A 20,940-nucleotide genomic window follows, 5' to 3' on the forward strand; every position below is an offset into this window, starting at 1 on the left:
ATTTTGATTGATAAATCTGTACTTCTAAAATAATTGCTACTTTATATTCTTCAAATGAGGAAAACAAATTACACCTAATTCTATTTTTACATGATAGATTGGTTTCCAGAAATTACATGTAAAAAAAATTTGTATATATGGGAAATTAGAAGATTGGTTACGAACCTAAGAAATCAACAAAAATAATGAAATAAGATTCTAACAAGATTTTTCATATGGATTTTTTTTGTATTATCAAATTTTATTACATTTTTATTTATGTACAATGTATATGAATCATAGGAACATTAATTCTTTGTTTTTCAAATGAAATTTATGAACATACATTAAATATTCTGCCTGATTTTTGAGTTATACAGTGAATAAAATTTTATGTCACTTTCTGACAATAAACACACATTTGCATATGATTGCAATACCACTAATATTGCTAAAAATACTCTGGTTATCGTGTTCTTTGTCCACTCCTGAACAACATTAGCAGTAATGTCCTGTGGTGCTGATGTTACAGTGGTGTTATGAACAAATTCAGTTATTAATGGCTCAGTTCATATTGTGGCTAGGCCTTTATATAATTCTCTACAAGACGACATTAAGTTCATTCCTCATTGGGTAATCATTTTGTCAAGAATGATCGTAATTTGTTAGCTAGATCAAGACTACCTTTAATTTGCATTTTTTATTTAAAATAAAAACATAATTTTTTGCAGAACACTTTAATTTTCTTTTTACATGAGTTGTTTCATATAAAACTTTTTGTATATTTCATTAAATTATTATTTTTTAAATTGTTTTAAATCAAAATCGTTTAAAAAAAGTGTGTAAAAACAGAATTTGGTATACTTACTACATACTATGTTAAATTCAATATATACAGATATCATTCAACTTTATCTTGCATTGTATATTAGGAATAGAATTCATTAGGCAATGCCTTTATACATGGTAGCCAAAAATAACAACATACTATTATCATAATAAAAGTAGTTACAAAAGACCACCTTCAAAACCATACCTTCTACAAATGTTTGCAATTCATTCTGCATTGCCTTGTTTGGTCAATTATTAACTCCTCCTCAGTCACTGCCGCATCACACACATTCATATGCAGCGAATGCATTTTTGGCTTTGACATATGTCATACGTTTGTTGTGAAAAATGTTCTAAAAGTATTTATTTTAATGTCTGATGCAGTTACTGCTGTTAAATTATTTCACCATCTATTGGAGAAATAGTGAGATAAATATTTTTGTAACATTCTTTGGTTAGAAAACATAGTTTACATAGATGCTGTCAGATTCTGAAAATAATTTTTTTGGTAGTCTTTTTTCCAAAAAAATAATCAGTTATTTTAAACTTATTAAAATTTAACCATTAAATAAATAATACAGGTGGTTTTTTCTAAAAATATTTATTTAAGTGCCAAGTTTTTGCAAATTCATAAATATTAACAGAAAAAAAATGTGACTTTTTTTTTGGATGATAACCCTGAAAAAAATTTGACTGAGAAGGGGTAAAACATTTTTCAAGTTTCCTTCTAATTTGAATCTGGGGCCTTTTGATAAAGCTTCTGTGGGTGTGAAGCCCTATGGGAAAAAAGGCCACCGGTATTTGCATTCTTCTAGTTACTAAATATCTAGCAAGCAAAAATATGAGAAATTATCTTTTTTCTTGCCAGACATGACATAGAATCCTATATCATTTTCATCTTACTTTGTTAGTCACATCACTATTCTCAGTCTACCAATGAAAACAAACTCTTAATGCATCAAATCCTTTCATCAAAACACTCGAGCATTAGGGGAGAGTCTTATACCTATGGACATGACATACCTATGGATACCTCAATATTATTTTAATATGTGGTAGTAAAACAGTTACTTGTAGCAACATTTTTTGATGAATTTGATAACTAACACAAACTTTAAAAAAGTCAGCCATTTTGATTTGCTCGTTGAGAGTGCAATACCCGTTATATTTTTTCTCCAAAAGTATTTTTTTTAAATCTGATTTAATCATCTGTTTCATTTGATTTTTTGCAAGGTGAGTGATTAATATTTGATGTTTTAATGAAAAATTCCTTTGTACTTATGATATTTGAAAGATTTTTATAGATAAGATATGTTTTTTTTAATGACTCAACCTTTTCAACATTAAGTCAGAATTTGTACCTACGGACTGTCCTGTACATGTCTTTCACATTTACTTTGGTCATCATGCATAAATATTGTTTTCAGATGCCACAAAGTAAAACAAATATAAAAAGACCCAATCCTGAAGAAGAATTGGTCATGGCTGCAGCAAATCTGGTTTTGAGTGGAAAATTATCTATAAGAAAAGCCGCAAGACATAAACAAATATCAAAATCTATGTAGTGTCATGAAAATTGCACTGCATATGAAGACTGTTGCTCAAAATGTGACCCTAAAAGTTTATTAATAAACATTTTTATTAATATTTGCTTTGTTTCATTTCTGTGTGTCTCTGTTCTCTATGTCCTTAGGGACAGCCCTACATGTCCCTAGGTACAGGCAACTTCTGTACCTACGGACAAGTGATAATTTTATTATTTTATTAAATGGGCAAAAGGTATTGCATAAATCATTTTTACTATATGAAAGACACACAAATTGGTTATGATATAGCTTTGCAATCGAGGTTAAAGAAGTATTTCCATATTTTACAGTCGTTAAAATTTTCGTGTTCATAGGTACAGTACAAGATTCTTCCCTACTTCTATCTCTACAGATCAGAGTTTCTATGCACTGATTAAAAGGCCAATTTCTGTGTCAATGAAACATGGGTTGTACAAGAAAGACCAAATTTTGTTGCCAGTAATCACTCTGGGCTACATTGGTCTTTATCAACTGTGTCAAATTGCTCATTTGTTAACTTGCTCAGGATATTAAAAAACAGGATGAATAAGTCTGCTTTTCTTATAAGAAATTATCCTACTTTTTGTGTTTAAGTAATAACACAGTATCACGATAAGCTCATTGCTATGAAATGGCAATGGATGTCATTATGTGAGGGATTTTCAAAACTCTCTCAGAGCATACAATGGTAAATCAAAACAAACTTTTATTTACCTACTAAACAAAATTGGAAATGACATAGGAATAGGCAGAGAGCCTGCAATTCCAATATATTTTCAACTGTTGTCCATACCTTACATCATTTATAAAACCAAATTCTACAATAAAAAACCTCTCCAGATGTGTAGCAAACAAATGTGCTCAATGATATTCTGTTCCTGCAAAATGCCATCAAAAACTACTCAAAATTTGTTAATACTAGTTGCACCACATTCCGGGTAAAATTATTTGCACAATAACAATAAATTAAATGAGAATTATAGCAAATTTTGCCCGACAACCACAACTTATGAATTGCTTATCCACTACATAACTTTGTATGGGAGGCATGTGACCAAATTTTATGCATGCTGAAGAATATCAGCAACTAGATGTGAATGTTATAGAAAAGAAAATTCATTTATAAATTTATTCGTGTTAAAAAAAAACCTTGGTTTGTTTTATGATTATTCTAAATATAAACATCAAAATGTTTAAATATTAGTAAAAAAAAAAAAAAAGGTCATTTGGACATATATTAATTAACCTCTTATTTAACAACAATGATATTATTGATCAAACATGATCATATATTTATCAAAATTCAACAATTAACAATTTTATTTAAATTAACTAGAAAACTTCCAATTTAATATTTACCTAATTTCATTTCATCATCAAAATAATTAACATTAAAATTCTATACATTATAATCTAATGAGTCCTTGTTAAAACAAATTGTGTGAGAGCTATAAGTGCCTTCTTTTCAGGTGTATCGTCTAGAGAAGATATACTCTTTACTGCCTCATCACAGTGTTTTCTGGCTAGTAATCTTGTGTTTTCAATGCCATCACTCTGTTTAATGAATTTATCATGAAATACATGTTTAATTTTTTAATTCTAAATATAATACTCACATTTATAACCATTTTGTATGCCTTCTCTACATCACCAGGCTTGGAAAATCTTCTCATAATTAAATTGTTCATTTCAGGATACTGAAATTAAATATTGTAATTTGTAGAAATTCTATATTTAAAAAAAAAAAAAAAAATGATTCTTAAACTAAAAAGTTCAAGAATCAATTCTCTGTAAATTTCAATCTATTTTCCTAAAATAACAAGATTTTTATCCTAATTACTAATACAAAAATTGAGATTTCTTAAAGATAAGAAGTATTTTTATGTATACTATGCATTATTCACAATATCAAGGTGTTATGTCTTGAGTGACAGTTCCGATTAAAAGATATCTAACAGTTGTTTCATAACTGCACAAGAAAAAGTCCAAAGGGGTTATGTAAAGGGACTGGTTTAGGTCAGGAGAGTGAGATTTCTAGTCAATAGATCAATTTGATTTCAAAGACTTTTTATTCAAAAGTTCTACCTGCAGAAACAATTGTGCTCTGTTTTGTTATGTGGAAAAAACTTGTGATTTAAAATCATGCTGAAGAGAAATTTTAACATTTGATGTACTTAAGAGATAAGCGACTCCTGTTACATAAAATTCCATTATTTAACAACATAATTATTGTTAAATAATGGTATTGTATAAAATGTTAAACATTAATTTTTGAGACTAATCAGATCACTAAACAAACTAACTAAAGAATTCAGTCTTTGAATTCATATAAATCCAATCTCCAATATTTAAAAAAGTCTCACTGGCTCCTTAAAACATATTTCAAGTTTTATAAGATTAATGTTTAGCATTTCATTACTTACTTATTTGTTTACAATGCTCCTCTGGCAAAATTTTGTATATACTGATGGGAGGAAGTTATCTGAAAAGCATATTCTTTCTACATTGTGCTACTGTTTGTTTTTGTGTCATTAACATTTAGAATAGAACGTTTTTCTGTTTATAAGTGAGAGATATTTTTAATGATATGCTATCATATACATGGTATAAGTACCAATAACTGAATGATTGTATGAATATTAATTATATGCATCCAGTTGTGGAGCTCTCAATTTTCTTTAAAAACATTAGATTGTTCTGGAATTTTGCTATAACATTTTTTGCCTTCCTATAAGAGTGAATGTTACTTGGTTGACACAGTGGCACACAGGCCTATGATTTGCATCCACAAAATTACAGTTCATGGCAAAGCTTATACAAAATTATATTTCTCATTTGTAAGTACATAAACTATGATAATTTTCAGCCGAATATAGTGAAAAATAACCTCCTGCGAGAGAACACAATTGGCAGAAGGTAGAGTGCCTATCACATTTGACAATTTTTTTGATTTCAACTGAAACTAGAAATATCCTCAGTTTTTAATATATACAGTTAAATTATTCTAAACTTTTTGAACTAACAACTAACTTTATCACAAAATGCCAAACTTGAATGACAGTAACAAGATAAAAATTTGAAAAAACATTAGCTATATTTTTAGATGAAAATAGTGTTAAGAGTAATAATTCTTTACTTGAGTGAATGATGTTCAAAATGTTTAGAATGATTGGGTAATATTTATTAATTTATTTCAAATTATAAATAATAATGCTTACAATTTATATAATTGCAGTAAATTACATCACAGTTAATTGCTGGATTGTAATTTATACAACACTGTCACAAAAGCATGGTAAACATTGTGGGCAAGAAACAACAATTAAGTCTGGATCAGAGCCAAAATTATTGATTTACATGAAGAAAATAGACTGCAAATGCACTTTCCTCACTAAAGTGCAAAAAAATAATTCAAAAATTTAATGAAACTGGAAGTTTAATGCTGAAAAACACTCTGATCATCAAAAATTTTCTTCAAATATGACAAAAATTAGCAATTAGAAATATTATAAACAAAGCAGACATATAAGCTTGCAACAGATGTCACAAGAATTGAAATCCCAGTCTCAAAAACAATGGTTTACAATTATTTGAAGGAGATAGGTTATAAAGAAGCTGAACCAGAAAAGAAACCTAGTGACAAAAGTTAAAAAGAAAAATGATTAATCTGGACCAAAAAATGTGTGTTCTTTACATCCAAACAATGGCAAAAAGACATTTTTAGTGACAAAAATATGTTTTGTGTTTATTTAAATTATGGAGGAAAAGTTTGGTGCTTGAAATGGGTGTACTATAGATTACCACCTATGGAATTTCGGGACTTTGAGTATATATTTGAACTCGGGGGACCGAGACGAGTTCAACGGTACCCTACTTTTGGGCCGGAGGCAAAAAATAAGAAAGTTATCATACTTTTTTTGGCGATCGCGCGATGATTGGGAGTTGCGTCGCTCTCTCCGCTAAGGCTATCGCATCTTTAACAGGCAGTCCGGCAAGTTGGCCATATATACCTTCAACAGAGGCAAATGTTGATCCACGAGCACACTGATCGTATGCAGTTCGAGTTAAGTCCTTTTCGCACACCCTCGTGCTTGTCCATCTCGGGGCTACAGCCCCTCAGTCTCGCTATCGCTTGCAGTAGGCTAGTATTGCGAGCTAGTACTACGAGCACTATCGCAATCAGGAGTCACGATGCTTGAACAAAAGGAAAAAAAAGGAACTGGCGTTCAACTGTTTGTGCTCCCAACGAACTCCCCCCAGAAGGGGAGCCGCCGGCAGGCCGCCAATTGTTTAACATCACTAGTTATTGATTCACAGTAATTCTTGAACAAAAGGAAGTGGCATTTGACTGTTCATGCAATTTGTTGCCTTTCAGAGTGCTTTTTTTAAATTTGTTTGCAGACTTTACTGCGAGATGGCAGCACTAGCAACTACGGTGCCGTTTGCATGAAAGCATTAAAAAAGTATGATAACTTTCTTATTTTTCGTCTGGTCCAAAAGTAGGGTATCGTTGAACTTGTCTCGGTCCTCTTGGTTCAGATATATACTCAAAAGTCCTGAAATTCCATAGGTGGTAATATATACTATCCCCCTTGAAATATGAAACAATGCAGATTGTTAATCAATAATATACAAAAAATAGGAGTATTTTCAAAATTAAAAAATTCAGGTAAAGATTAAAAATCATTCTTCATTTAAATCCATTTATGCTGTAGAGATCAGTGCTCTGCAACTATTACTCATCATAAACAATCCAGGTTGTTTAAGAGTCATTAAATTCCCCACTGAAGTTACGATGTGTCGTTCACTTGACTATATGGACATGGAAAATAGTGATATTTTAAAATAATTTCTCATCCTAACAATGAAAAATCTGATGATGTGATCTTTCAGCAGGATGGAGTTCATACTAGCAAACAAGCCAAAGAATGGTTTACATCTAAAAAATAAAGCTGTTGGATTGACCATGACCATGAAACTCACCAGATTTGTTTCAAAATGAAAATTTTTGGTCTATTTGCAAAAAAGATTGCAATAATTAACCAACCAATATACAAAATTCAAAAGGAAAAAATGTACAAAAATTTGCTCTAAAGTTAGTCTTTAAAAATTTTATTCTTATTGGCATACTATCAATAAGTGATTGAAATTGTTCATTTGTAATAACCAACCATTAGAATAAAATATTCTGTACTGTTTGATCATCATTCACTAAAGTAAATATTATGATTCTTGAACACTTTAATTTCTAAATAAAAATAATATTTTTAGATTTAACTTAAAGACTAGGCTAAGTATTCCCTTATTCAATTTTCTCATAATTTTTTATTTCACCTAGTTATTGTCATTCAAGGCTTAGCTCTTTTAGAACTGATTGTACATCCATGACGATTGGTAGATATTGAAAAAACAAGTAATTTCCTATGTCCAAAATTGAATTTTAAATTAAAACCCAAAATAGCAATTTTCTTGAATAAAAAATGCAACCTATAGTTTTACAGGAAATTTTTAGTGTCCCAGAATAACCATATGAAGGCTCATTGAAATCAATGAAATACTTTTCTGAGCCACAAGACAAATACTAATAATAAAAGAAAAGTCAATGTCTATTGGCATTAGAGAAAAATATGTTTATTTCATGAGTACTAGCATTCTGTTTGCCATTTTGCATGAAAATGGCAAACAAAATGCTAGAAATCTAGAGATAGAAAACTTTCAAATTGTTTCTTGTGCAGTCTAGTGAACAGTTGTATAGACAAGTTCAACTATTGGTCCTTGTGTTGTCAAAAGTATGGAATTATTCCCAAGCAAATAAGACAGAAATCCACTTAAGCCAGAAAATTTATAGACTCCCATACAATTCTGACTTTCATAGGTTTTATTATACCTATGTAAATGTAATAAAATGAATTATGTTACTTAAGTATTAATAAGTTAGTTTTTGCCCAATTTCTTTTGCTAACAATTTTTCTCTTTTAGTTTTTTAAATATGGAATTGGTAGCTAATAACAAGATGAAAAAACAACACTTAAACTAGTAATTGATTAACTTAGGTAATATTCATCAGATCAAACATCTAGACATGATATCTCCTGTCTCCAAGAGGAGAAAAAAGCACATGAATATGAGAAATACACATTGATTCAAAAAGGACAATGATTTGCTTATTATTTGTTTATTGCCACTGATGTTTAAAGCTGTTCTGTCACAAATTTTCACATCTTTGCAGTCACTTTTCATACATCTGTGCACATGTAAATTTGGTGAGTCACATGTCAGTCACCATCTTAGTTTTGTTAAGCAACAAGTTGATGTCTCTATCACCTATACAGATCACAGAGTTGAGATCCCAATCATGTGCTTTTCATGCTAACACTATGTGATACTTTGTCCAAGATAATTTCTAATTTGTTAAGAAAAAAAATTAATAATATAAAAATGTTTGAAATTAGTTTATAATTACAATTAAAAATGGTAAACCAGTACTTTGTAATTTTTATATTTTTACTTGTGGTATGTCATGTGTGTCAGAAAAGGTTGTGGACCACTAATCTACAGCCTAAATGGATTTGAATGAAGAATGATTTTTAACTTTTAACTGAATTATTTAATTTTAAAAATAGCTTATCTTTTTGTAAGATTTATTGTCAAAAAACCAATAATATATGTTAATTATTAGAATGAGGAGAGTATTACCATAAATGAATTATGATGTTATGAAACAACTGATTCACAAAATAAATTACAAAGAGGTAACCTTTGAACAGTTAAAACTTTATATTCAATTGAATGAATGGAATCATTTATATGGCTGAAAACGAAAATTAAACTAATATGAAATACAAATCTAGAGTACATAAATATATTTTATATATTTACATGCACTTGTGTTTACATGTACTCTAGATTTGTATTTCATCTTAGTTCAATCTTTGGAACATGAAGGTAGTCATTCAATATGGCCAAAAATATTCATATCAATATAAAATTTTAACTGCTCAAAAGTTGTCTATTCTTAATTTATAATAATACCATTGAAAATAAATATTGGTATTGAGTCCTAATAACAAAACAGAATAGAGTTCTTTGAGAAGAGATGGAAATAAACAATACAGACCTCTGCATTTTCAAATAGCTAATATAGCTCATAAGATATGTAATACAAAACTAATATATTGTTAACATTTTAAAAAATTTAATATACATATTATTATAAATTTAAATTATTATAATACAATCACTTGAAATCAGTAGTGTCAACCTTTATTTTTAGACCTACTTCTCATCCTTTAAAAAATAGGCAAATAACACAAGTTGGCTCCTCTGGTGGTTAAATTTTTAAAAGAGCCAACTTGTTTTATTTGCAGAATGAATCTGGCAAAAGATACATACGAGCATAGTGAATTTGTGTTCATTTTTGTATAGAGATGCCCCAAAAAAGACATCTTTGTATATTATTTATAGAACTTTAAATATTTATGAGCTTTTAAACAATGAAGTAACGAACAATAAACATTGGCACTGTTGATTTCAAGTGATCCTACTTTAGCAATATTTTTTAAGAAAAATGTTACTTTTAGAAATTTTAAAATAGTGCAATGCTTTTGGATTTTGTTTTTATAATTATTAGTTCTTTTGTACATTAATTTTGTTCTTTTCTACTGACTACAAATTCAAAATATTTAATAAACCATTATGATATGCTGTTTTACAACAACAATTAGCAATAAACATTTAAAAAAATTAAGTTCATGAAATCTTACTTTTTCACAAGCAAACAGAACTGGAGCAGTTGCTAATCCTAACTGTAAATCGATTGTTGTAGGCTTACCCATTTGCACTTGACTGGATGCAAAATCTAATAAGTCATCGATAAGCTAAAAATATTAAAAATAATTATTATTATTATATAAAATAAGAGAGAACTAAAAAATATTCTCTGTTTAAGAGAATAAAATTATAAGAAAAAACTTTAACATAATTACATAATTTGAAAGAGTTTACTAATTTGAATATAATTTAAATTAAACTTCTACATTAAATGAATTTTAAAAAATTAAAATTTAATAATATGGATTATTATTCATTATAAGCTAAATGTAACAGAATAGAATATTTAAGTTTTAGAATTTGCAAACACAATGAAATTTTATTAAAAAAATTATGTATAAACAGTTTTCTTATTCATTTCTTATTTATTCATCTCTTTTTCATTATGAATATTTACCTGGAAAGCAATACCCAAATTTTTGCCATACTGGTATGCAATATTTTGTAATTCTGAATTTGCTTCATTTAACACAGCCATCTAAAAATTAATATGAATTTAAATCTTAAATACATAAAACTAAAAACTCAATAATAATAAACAATAATTTAAAATATCAAAACTGCTGTTGACAGAATAATAAAAGGATAAAATATTTACTATATGCTTTACATTTCCTTTGAAATTATAACATATTATAAATGCAATTACACAAAGTAAAACAAAACCTATTTAATAAATTTATTGGAGAATATCATAATTTTGTATTTGTTATTTGTGAAAATTCTTAAGTTTAAAGACCAATTTTTAATAATTATTATTATTGTAATCATCATATGTAAACAAATGAATGCAATTCTTCAAAATTCTTACTAAACTTTTTTTTTTTTTTTTTGAGAATGAGATTCTGCAGATGAAATAAGTGTATTCCAAAATTTTTTGTTAAATTATTAAAAATGATTTTCTTAAAATGTTACTGCTTTTGTAATTTTGATAGTTTAAATTACAGAGTTGATAAGATTATTTAAACATCATGTACCTGTTTTTGATTGATTTCCTGATAATGTAGAACCAAATCTAAAGAGTTGGCTGCCATTTAAGAAAAAGTCTATATGAATGATTCATTTCTTAATCAATGCAATTATAAGCAAAATTTGGAGTAAAAATTTGATCTATTGAAAAAAGAAAGTAAAGCAATTAAAATTGAGTTTATGCTGATAATCCAAACAGAAAAATTACTATCAAAAAGAATAATAATAAACTTTGCTCCCTTCCTGTACTGTAAAAAAATGTTTATTTCTTTACCATATAGGAAAGGAGCAAAGTTCTGTTGAAAATTATTCTGGTGACTAACAAATTCTTGAATGAATACTATTATCACTTCTACTAAATATGTTGTCTTGTCATCTTTATCCTAAGCTTACTATTTCATTTATCAATGTTATTACTGTAAACATCAGTATTGAATTTGAATGCATTTTTCATATTTAAAAATATGTATGAATTTATTTATATTTTTAATATGAAATAATTTTATCCCTTAAAACATTTTAGAGCTGAAACTTCTGATTTATCTGAAACCAGAGAAAATTGAAGTGAAAAAATACATTTCTCTGAATATTCTGTAAATATATTTAAAAAAATAAAATAATTCGAAAATTGCAATTTTGAATTATAAATAAAAATAGGAATAATCACAAACAGATCATCATTAATTATTATTGTATATTATATATTAACTTTTTTCTCATTATTCATTCCAATTATAGATTCACCAGGCCTGTAACAGGCCAATTAGTGAGAGATAGGCCATATCAACTCAATAAAACTGAGAATTCAGAACTAGGTACTTCAAAACTGTCAGAATATACTTTAGATGCCTGAGCCATCTAGCCATTATTATAAATTAACTATCATTAAATGAAATTCAATATTCATGACACATTATTTTATTGAAAAGCATAAACACAAATAAGTTCACATGCCAACACTTCATTTCTGAATAAAAATTCTAGTAATTTTGATGATTTTCCCTGCAATAATGAATAATTATGTAATAGCTATAAAAATTGTAAAAAACTAATATCTTAGATAGGAGCATACAGTAACAATACAAAATTGGTTACATATATTATCTTATCTTTTGAATATTAAAACAGTGCATAATTGATGATTTTTGGCTTAAACATCTATGCAATAAAGAACATATGGTACAAATCACAAAAAGAAATACTCGTTTTAATTCCTAGAAATAAAATAGTATACTGTTGAAGAACAAGATTTATTTAATATATAATGAAATACTGATTAGTCAGAGAAAGATTAACTGTCCCTGCCTGAGATCTTGTGGAATGTTAATTTATGTAGTCACCATAAATCCATACCATGATATAATTTAAGATTGAAGAAAGCCCCAGAAAAGAATAAGATAGCAACTATTACTATTAAATTAGGTATCCCCAATATGTTACATGCATTAATTTCTATTTTGAGAAAAGCCGTTGCTGCTGATGCTGCCTGCTATTTTTTAAATTTCTACAACTAATCATTAAAGTAGATTCCTTAAATTAGTTTGATATTTTCAATTCTAGTTTTTGTTGAAATATTACTTTATGTAATTATGTAACTCACATTTATGTAAATAATTAAAAATGTTGGCTATGATGATGATGCCAACGTCATAACTATGAGCAAGAACAATGAAAGAAATCTCTACAGCAGTATGTAATGTATTTATTCTAGATAATTGAGAATTAAAACCACGACAGTTTAAGAAATTGTTAATGTGATAGTATTTTATAAAATTTTATGATTTAAATTGTTAAAATTTTTCATATTGAATTAATAATCTAACAACTTTTAGTAAAACATATTTCAATTATGTCAAATACATTAGTTTGAATATTTTAGATAATTCTAATTTTAAAGTTAAGTATTTTTGTTTTAAATAAATAATTTTCTAAAGAATACATGCAAAGATTAAGTTTAGCATAACAAAACTACAAATAACTTTTGAAAAATTCTAAAATTATTAAAAGTAATGATTTTAATAAGATGACATACAGATTGACAAGTAAAGGAAATTAAACTTGCAGTCTTGTTAAATGTTTTCAGAAGATAGTGAGAAAATCGCTGATCATCTTTCTCTCTTGATCCTAATTGCATCAATTCACCTTGAACTAAATCTACTAAAACCTGATGGGAGAAAAATGTATATTTTAAATTTATCACTTAAAAATTTTTCTAACATTTATATTATAAATAATTTTAAAACATATTTTACTCTGATTTATAAAAACTTTAATTTTAATAAAAACACAATGTTTAATTTAAATACATAGTTCACATTTAATTAATAAGGTTCAAACATAATTTACATTTAAAAAATTAAGTAAAAATTAATAATCAATTCTTTCTATAAACTTTTTACTTTTTTGCAAAAACTTTAATTCATGGATTATTAATGTATAAGTTAACTAACAGTTTTGATTTTTTGTATATAGCATAACTGACTGTTATTAGTTTAATAAAAATAATATGTCTAGAATCATTTAAAAAAATAAGCAATTAAATATTTTTGTCACATTTATTAAATATTTTGTGAAAACCCAGGCTAGTGTAAGTTCAACAATTTTATTCTTATATATTTTTGTTCAAATTATTTCATTTCACAAACGTAGTAAAGAAACTTAGTAAGATTTTCCCATCAATAACACTTCATCCTTGGGTGACACAGCTTCTGATAGAAAATGACTCATCAAGAAAATGAAAGAAAAAAAATTGCAGATTGGAGCAACCACCAAGTTTAGCAAACATGGGCATTAATGGTAGGAGAAGACCTTAAGTAAAAAGCAAGAGGACAGATGATAAGACAAAGTTCGCCAGCCTATTTTTTTGTGTGTTAACCTCCCCACTGTCCTCGACCACCACTCTTCCCAAACTCTCTTCAAATTTTTCCACTGGACTTATACTGCTCCTCTTGACAAACAAATACCTGAACTTCACCTGGACCAAGCCTTCCCTCCTTCAGAAGTCAATGATCATCAACATTAACCATCCAGGTATTTACCAACTCACGTACGAATTTGTAAATGCTCTATCTTTCATTTCAGTGTGCTTTTAGGATCAGATTCTCCCACTAATTTCATTCCCTTTTTAAATTTTTATAAATTGGGAAAAATAAATATTTGTTGTTTAATGGTTAAATATGTAGTGGAATGTGTTTTTCCAGCATGGTGTCTCTTGACTCTATCCTCCATCCTAAACCCATTCGTTTTCTCATATGTGACTGCTTGTATGATAATTATTCAGAAGGTTCCTGTGTGCCAAAAGTCACAGATGGTGTCAGTCCTGACTTGGGCATTGCTGATGTAACAGTCACAATTTTAAAAAGTTATAATTGGAGTACAAAATTAAGATAATTTTAGACTGAAGTTTAAAAAAAAAGAAAAGAATTATTTGGATTCAGTTAACAAAAGAAAAATGCTAATTTTAACTTTTTAATTTTTATTAAGTATAATTAAAATATTTTTCAATTTATAAATAGTAAATAAGTTTATTATATGTACTGAATATTAAAATATAACATTATAGTATCTGATGATAATGGAAAATTCAAATTATCTATATAACTAACTCAATTTGAAAACAAAATTATTATACTGTAATGTATGAATTTAAAATTTATATATAAAATTTCTGTGTCTATTATATATTAAATTAGTAGAAAGAAATTTGAACATCGATTAAAGAATCTGGTAATGCAAAATTTATATTTATATCATTTAATCTACATATATTTGTTCAATAATGAAATAAACAAGAAAAAATGAAGTGTTTTAAACTGTTACTCTAGCAATTTTACCTTTTATAAAAAAAAGTACCATAATTTCACGTGGATAACCTATGACAACATTTATCCCAATGAAAATTGCAAGAATGAAAATAAAACCTTTGTACAACCTGCTTATTATAAACTCTACAGTAAGCACCAATAAAAGCAAGGTAATTACTGATATGCAGTTTAGAAATTGCTATCTCCAGTATTAAAATATTGCTTTCTATTATTAAATTCTAATATTATATCTAATATTAAAATTTCTCTTTCATTTCTGTTAATAAATCATTGTAGATACACATAAACAATCAAGCCCAAATATTCTATAAAACCAAATTAATTTCCAGATTATTTAGTTAGTTTGGCTACCTATTAGTAATTAATATAAAATAATTTTCCTGAAAGTAAACAATCTGTCTTATACATACATTAACTAATAATTATTATATTTAATCCAAAATAATAATGTCATCTTTAATTTCAATTTCATTTCACTTTATTTTTTAAACTGTGTAATGTAGAAATCTGTTTTACATTCATTAACATGTATAAAATTTAAAATATTAAATAACTTTCAATCCAAGCATGCATTAGCAAACTGTATTCACTGGCCACCCCCATAATTCAATTACAGGTGTTGATTTACATAATTGAGGCAGTTCATAAAGTGTAAAAATAAAAACATACAATTTATCATTTTTATTTTATGACTAATTTCCTTTATCCAATAATAATAACAACAAACAATTATTTATTGTGACATCTTCACAATGTCAGACTGCAATTTGTAATCATATTTTTGATTTATTTAATTTTAAAATATATGCTCTCTACCTCAAATTAGTAGTATCTTGTCCCTGTACATCACACTTTTCCTTTAACAATAGTCATGCTGGTCATCTATTAACTGCTTTCAGGGAAAGTTTTGAATTGAAATAACGTGTCTTCTGGTTTGCATCAGAAGTTCTTATATAGTTAATTGGGGCTTCCTGCCTCTAAGGTTTCTATATCTGGTCTTGTCTTTCATCTATCTAACTCCATTCTTGAGATTAAGAAAAGACAGACAGACTGACAACAGTGGGAATTTATAGGTCTATATTTTTTCAAATTGCAGCCCAAAAACAACAATAAAATAAAATAAACTTAAAAAAAATTAAACAGAAAATAATTTTATCATCAATTTTAAAATTATTTCCTATTTAATTTTGTTCAAACTGCTGTAACCTTCTAAACAGGATTTTTTCACATGTTTTGCTTGTTTTATTTTAATTTAGTAACATATCATCAATTATTTCAATATTTGTTTGAACTGTTAATGTTCTTTTATCATAACTCCTGACTGGAATTTAAAAATTAGCATATAACCTACTCCATCACATAATCCATATGAAATTATAGTAGATTTTGAGAGTATTGAAGATACAGTATAATAAAGTTACAAAATTAACATTATTATTATTATTATTTGTTTTGCAAATATCATGCTTAGCTGATACTGGTTCCAAGTACTAAGCTGGACTAAAGTCAAGGCAATAGCTACCCAAGTGTTACATCAAGCTTCTGTGTTGTTAGTATGTGTATCAACATCTAGAAACTTCCTAACAATGTGACATGTATTCAGTGGTGATATTCGAAATATTTAACAAAGGGTTCGCTAGCAGAAAATTTTTCCCTAACAATCACCAAGAAACAAAATGGAAGTTTTGGCTAGAAATAAATACAATACCTTTTTTTTCAATATATCTAATAATCAGTGGCGTATTTCGAACGTAAGGGGGGGCCCTGGGCGAAGACCAGGTAACAATAGTATGTTAATGATATCAACCCCCCCCCCTTTTTTTAGGCAGAGAAATTTTTCACCTCGAATAGACAGATGTCATCATCTCTTGAAATACAATATCCTTTCTATTTCGCTGTCCATAGCCCGACACATGTTCCACAGCCATCTTGTATTATCTCACGGATTGTGAGGTCTCTCTTATGACTGGATCTAGTTTCAAGAACTCTCTTGAATCTATCGCGATTAAACCTCGTTTCAATTGACATTGAAACGGTCAAGAGGGATTGCATCAAGGCATAGTCCCCAACCTTGCTCACAATCTAGATTGAAATGCTTGGTGCAAATGGGGTATAAGGCTCTAGTTTAGTAGTGTTACAGAGTATAATACATATATTTTAATATATTTTTTAAAAGAAACAAAACTACTGAAAAATGTTACGTGTGTTTAACAAGGTTTAGGAAACTGAAAATTTTACCAATGAGTTCGGCCAAACCTGTGCGAACACGCTGAATATCACCACTGCATGTATTCAATATTACAGCTTTTTGTAGTGCCATATATGGTATTTGTTTTTATTAAGGTTTAATGTTTTTAGACTTGTGTAATGTATGTGGTATAACACCAGCAGAAGAGAGGACAACAGATACAATAAATACCTTATCCATCCTCGACATCTGTCTTATTTCTTGAACAAGTAGTGTACTTGTTGATTTTTTTCAGTGTGGGCATTTTTTATGTTATGAGTGTTTGGAACAAAGATGTCTATTATATAAGTGATCTTACTGCATTTGTCAATGAGAGTGATGTCAGGTCTATTATGATGAATTGTTTTATCTGTGATTATGGTTCTGTCATAGCATATTTGTAGTATAGTACCTGGGTGTTTAATAATCTGTGTTTGTGTGCAAGCTCTTGATGTATTATATTTGCTACTTGATTATGACTATGTAAATAGTCTGTTTGTGTTAAGAGCTTGCAGCCAGAGGTTATAAGTTGTATTGTTTCTGGCAGAATGTGGTATTTTCTGCAAGAGTAATTTGTGAGTGATGTATCCTTTAGGATGTGTTTTCTGTAATTTTTTATGTTTATGACCTAGTCTTGAATAGCAAACATAAAAGCCTGTCCTTCCAAACAGACAGCCCCTAGTCAGCCAATAGTTTGATGCAGTTTTGTCAACATAGTCATGAGCTAGGTCATATGCATGCCTGCCATGAAGTGCCTTTTGAGTCCATGACTGCTTAGAGGTGTCTATGTTATTTATATGTTGAGCTATGTCCAGATGCTCAGAGTGTAAGTTTAAAGGTGTGTGGTTACTGTCTGCCAGAGTTATTACTTTATGTAATCTTGATGTTGCTTGTTTTCGTGGAAAAACTCCTGCAGTGACCAGAAATTCAAAATTTGTTTGTATTGCAGATTAACTATATTAGTCAGGCCAGGGCCACCTTCTTTATGGGGAAAAGTTAGTCTTTCTATTAATGATTTCAGATCATATTGTTTATGCTTAGTAAGTGTTGTTCTTGTTTTTCTTTGGAGTTGCTCCAGATCTGTGCATATCCAGTGTATAACTCTAAATGAATAAGTGAGTACAGGGACAACATATGTATTAATAGCTTTAATATGTTTTACATTTAGGTGTGTTCTTAGTACTGTATGTAATCTATTCTGGTATTTGAGTGTTAATCTTTATTTCATCTGTGCATGGTCTGTAAGTTTGGCCTGTTGGAATCCAAAACATTTGTAAAACTCACCCTCTTCCATACATTCAATAATATCTCCACTTCTGAGTACAGTCTCCTTTCTTCAGAACTCATTCTTCAATGAGAAGTGGTTTGCATTTGTCTAGACCAAATTCCATTTGTATATCATTTGAGTATGTGTGTATAGTTTGTAAGAGATGATGAAGCTGATTTTGTGTGGATGCATAAAGTTTGATATCATCCATGTATGAGATGTGATAATGTGAACATTATTGTTTTGTTGTGTTTGATATTGTAACCATTTTGTGTTTTGTTCAATAAGGGGTTAAGTGCAAGGCAGAACCAAAGAAGACTCAAGGAATCTCCTTGAAAAAGTCCTTGCTTAATGTATATTTGATTTGTTTTTATGTGAGTGTTACAGAGGTTAAGATGTAATATTGTTCTCCAGTGAAGCATGGTAAAACCAAGGAAACTAATTAGTCGGAGATGAATTTTTTAGATGCAAAGTGTGTGTGATACTGCTGAATGCTTTTCTGTAATCATTGTATGCTATGTTCTGTGTTGCTTATAAGCTTGCCATAGAATAACAGAGTCAACGAGTAGTTGTTTTTTGCAACCTTTGTGATTTCTATGGCAGCCTTTTTGTTATTCTGTAAGAATGCTGTGTTCATCAATATGATTGTATATTTTGTTTGCAATGCAAGAGGTAAGAATCTTTTAAAGCTTTGGAAGACACTGTGTTAATTGCACATTGTTATTTGGATCAAATATTCTTAATTATTAATTCATATAAATTTAAGTTGTTTTATTAATTTACTATTTCTAAAATAAAAATAACTGAATATGAAACTAAATGTGTTGTGTTTTCAGTGGTGGAATGATCTGTATGCAGTGGCACCACAATTTGTTTTGTTAAACTTTTATGGTCATTTGAAAGGAATATGTAAACTTCTATAAATTTTTCTATAAAACATGATGGAACAGGTTTTTGAGAAAGTATATAAAAAAGAAAAAGAAAATTTTCCAAATAACAGTTGAGATAAAAGAAGAAAATTCAATGAGACCATAAATTTAAACACAAATATGTCTACAAATTGCTCACACAGATAAACAGTGACACAGACAGAGACAAACAGTTCAAGAAATACATCTAATTAATTCATAAATTAAAAGCCAAGAATAAAGAAGTTTTTAAGTGAATAATATTAATGAATAATTACAAACATCATTATCAACAAAATTATTCTTTCAAAATGCAGAACAATAATGTAACTAGAATTCAAAAGAACTGAATTACTGTTGTCAATAATCATACTTTATAAATAAACTCTAAATCAACTTCAGAAATAAATACAAAGTTGCTATTCATTAATTATTGTATTGCTAAAATTTCATTAATTAATTAAAAACTAGCTATAGGGAAAAACAGAATGGTTTTAGGCTAAAACTTTTTCCAGTGAAACTTGTGGCACAATGAGTAATAACATCAGAACACAGGGTAGTTTTACCCAAGATTTACCATAAATATAAGACTACCCAAAACATTACTCTGAGAGGTTGAAATTACTCTAGAAAAGGGTAATTACCCTAGAAATGGCAGTACTTGTCAAGAATGAACACAATACAAACTCCACAAGTGTTTGCAATGCACCTGTTGACAAGTTACAACCTATCCTTCATATAGTGGTTGCATCAGCTAATGTTCAGAATGCGTTATGGATTTTCTTAAACACCACAACGTATTGTAGCTGTTTTTACAAATGCCATGACAAAAATTTCTCTTCATAGCCATTTTGAAATGACCACAAAGCGTTGTGGTCATTTTTCTTGCTCAATGAGTGATTTTGATCTTTGAGCCTAACATATATATATATGTATTTATGTATGTAATGTATGTATGCATATACATATATATAACGTGTTCATACAAATGTAATTTTTAAATTCTACTAACTTGTGATAAAAGAATTATGACATCTGTGTTTCCTATTTTTGCAAGTATTTTGGCTGCTTGAGATAATATAAAATCCGCTGCAAAAATTGCCTAGAAAAAACACACATATTAATTAAACAATCAATTATTAATAATTTAATTAGAATTAATTTTATAAAAATAATGGTTAAAATTTTATATAAATATAATAAACATACTTTTCTTTGTCCCCAAACTGTATTTGCACTAGGTTTACCTCTTCGTATTCCAGAAACATCAATTACATCATCATGTAAGAGACTTGCAATATGAATCATTTCTGAAGTCATTGCTACTTTCATTTGAGAGTCCAATAAACTAAAAGTAATTTTGAAAATTTAATTAAATGTTCAACCAAAAAAAAAAACAAATCATAATTTGAAAAATAACAATAACCAATTTAATATAATGTATTTATTTGCTTATAAGATGATCTCGCATATAGGACACGATGTGACTTTAAAGATCAAAATAAAGAAAATTAGATTTATTAATACAATTTAATTTTAT

General features: G+C 28.2%; 1 protein-coding gene across 1 annotated transcript; it reads right to left on the minus strand.

Moving 5' to 3' along the window:
- Nucleotides 1-3,677: 3,677 nt before the first annotated feature.
- LOC136985150 (all trans-polyprenyl-diphosphate synthase PDSS1-like) lies at nt 3,678-20,773 on the minus strand. The gene is made up of 7 exons (XM_067282357.1): nt 20,610-20,773; nt 20,413-20,502; nt 13,207-13,338; nt 10,603-10,683; nt 10,139-10,252; nt 3,992-4,072; nt 3,678-3,929 (listed from the first exon to the last, which is right to left on the minus strand). The coding sequence occupies exons 1-7, from the start codon at nt 20,730-20,732 to the stop codon at nt 3,789-3,791; spliced, it is 762 nt and encodes a 253-aa protein (XP_067138458.1). The 5' UTR covers nt 20,733-20,773; the 3' UTR covers nt 3,678-3,788.
- Between the last annotated feature and the right edge of the window lie 167 nt (nt 20,774-20,940).

The sequence above is a fragment of the Centruroides vittatus genome, unplaced genomic scaffold (assembly GCF_030686945.1).
Source record: "Centruroides vittatus isolate TY-2023 unplaced genomic scaffold, ASM3068694v2 contig_955, whole genome shotgun sequence".
Classification (NCBI taxonomy): domain Eukaryota; kingdom Metazoa; phylum Arthropoda; class Arachnida; order Scorpiones; family Buthidae; genus Centruroides; species Centruroides vittatus.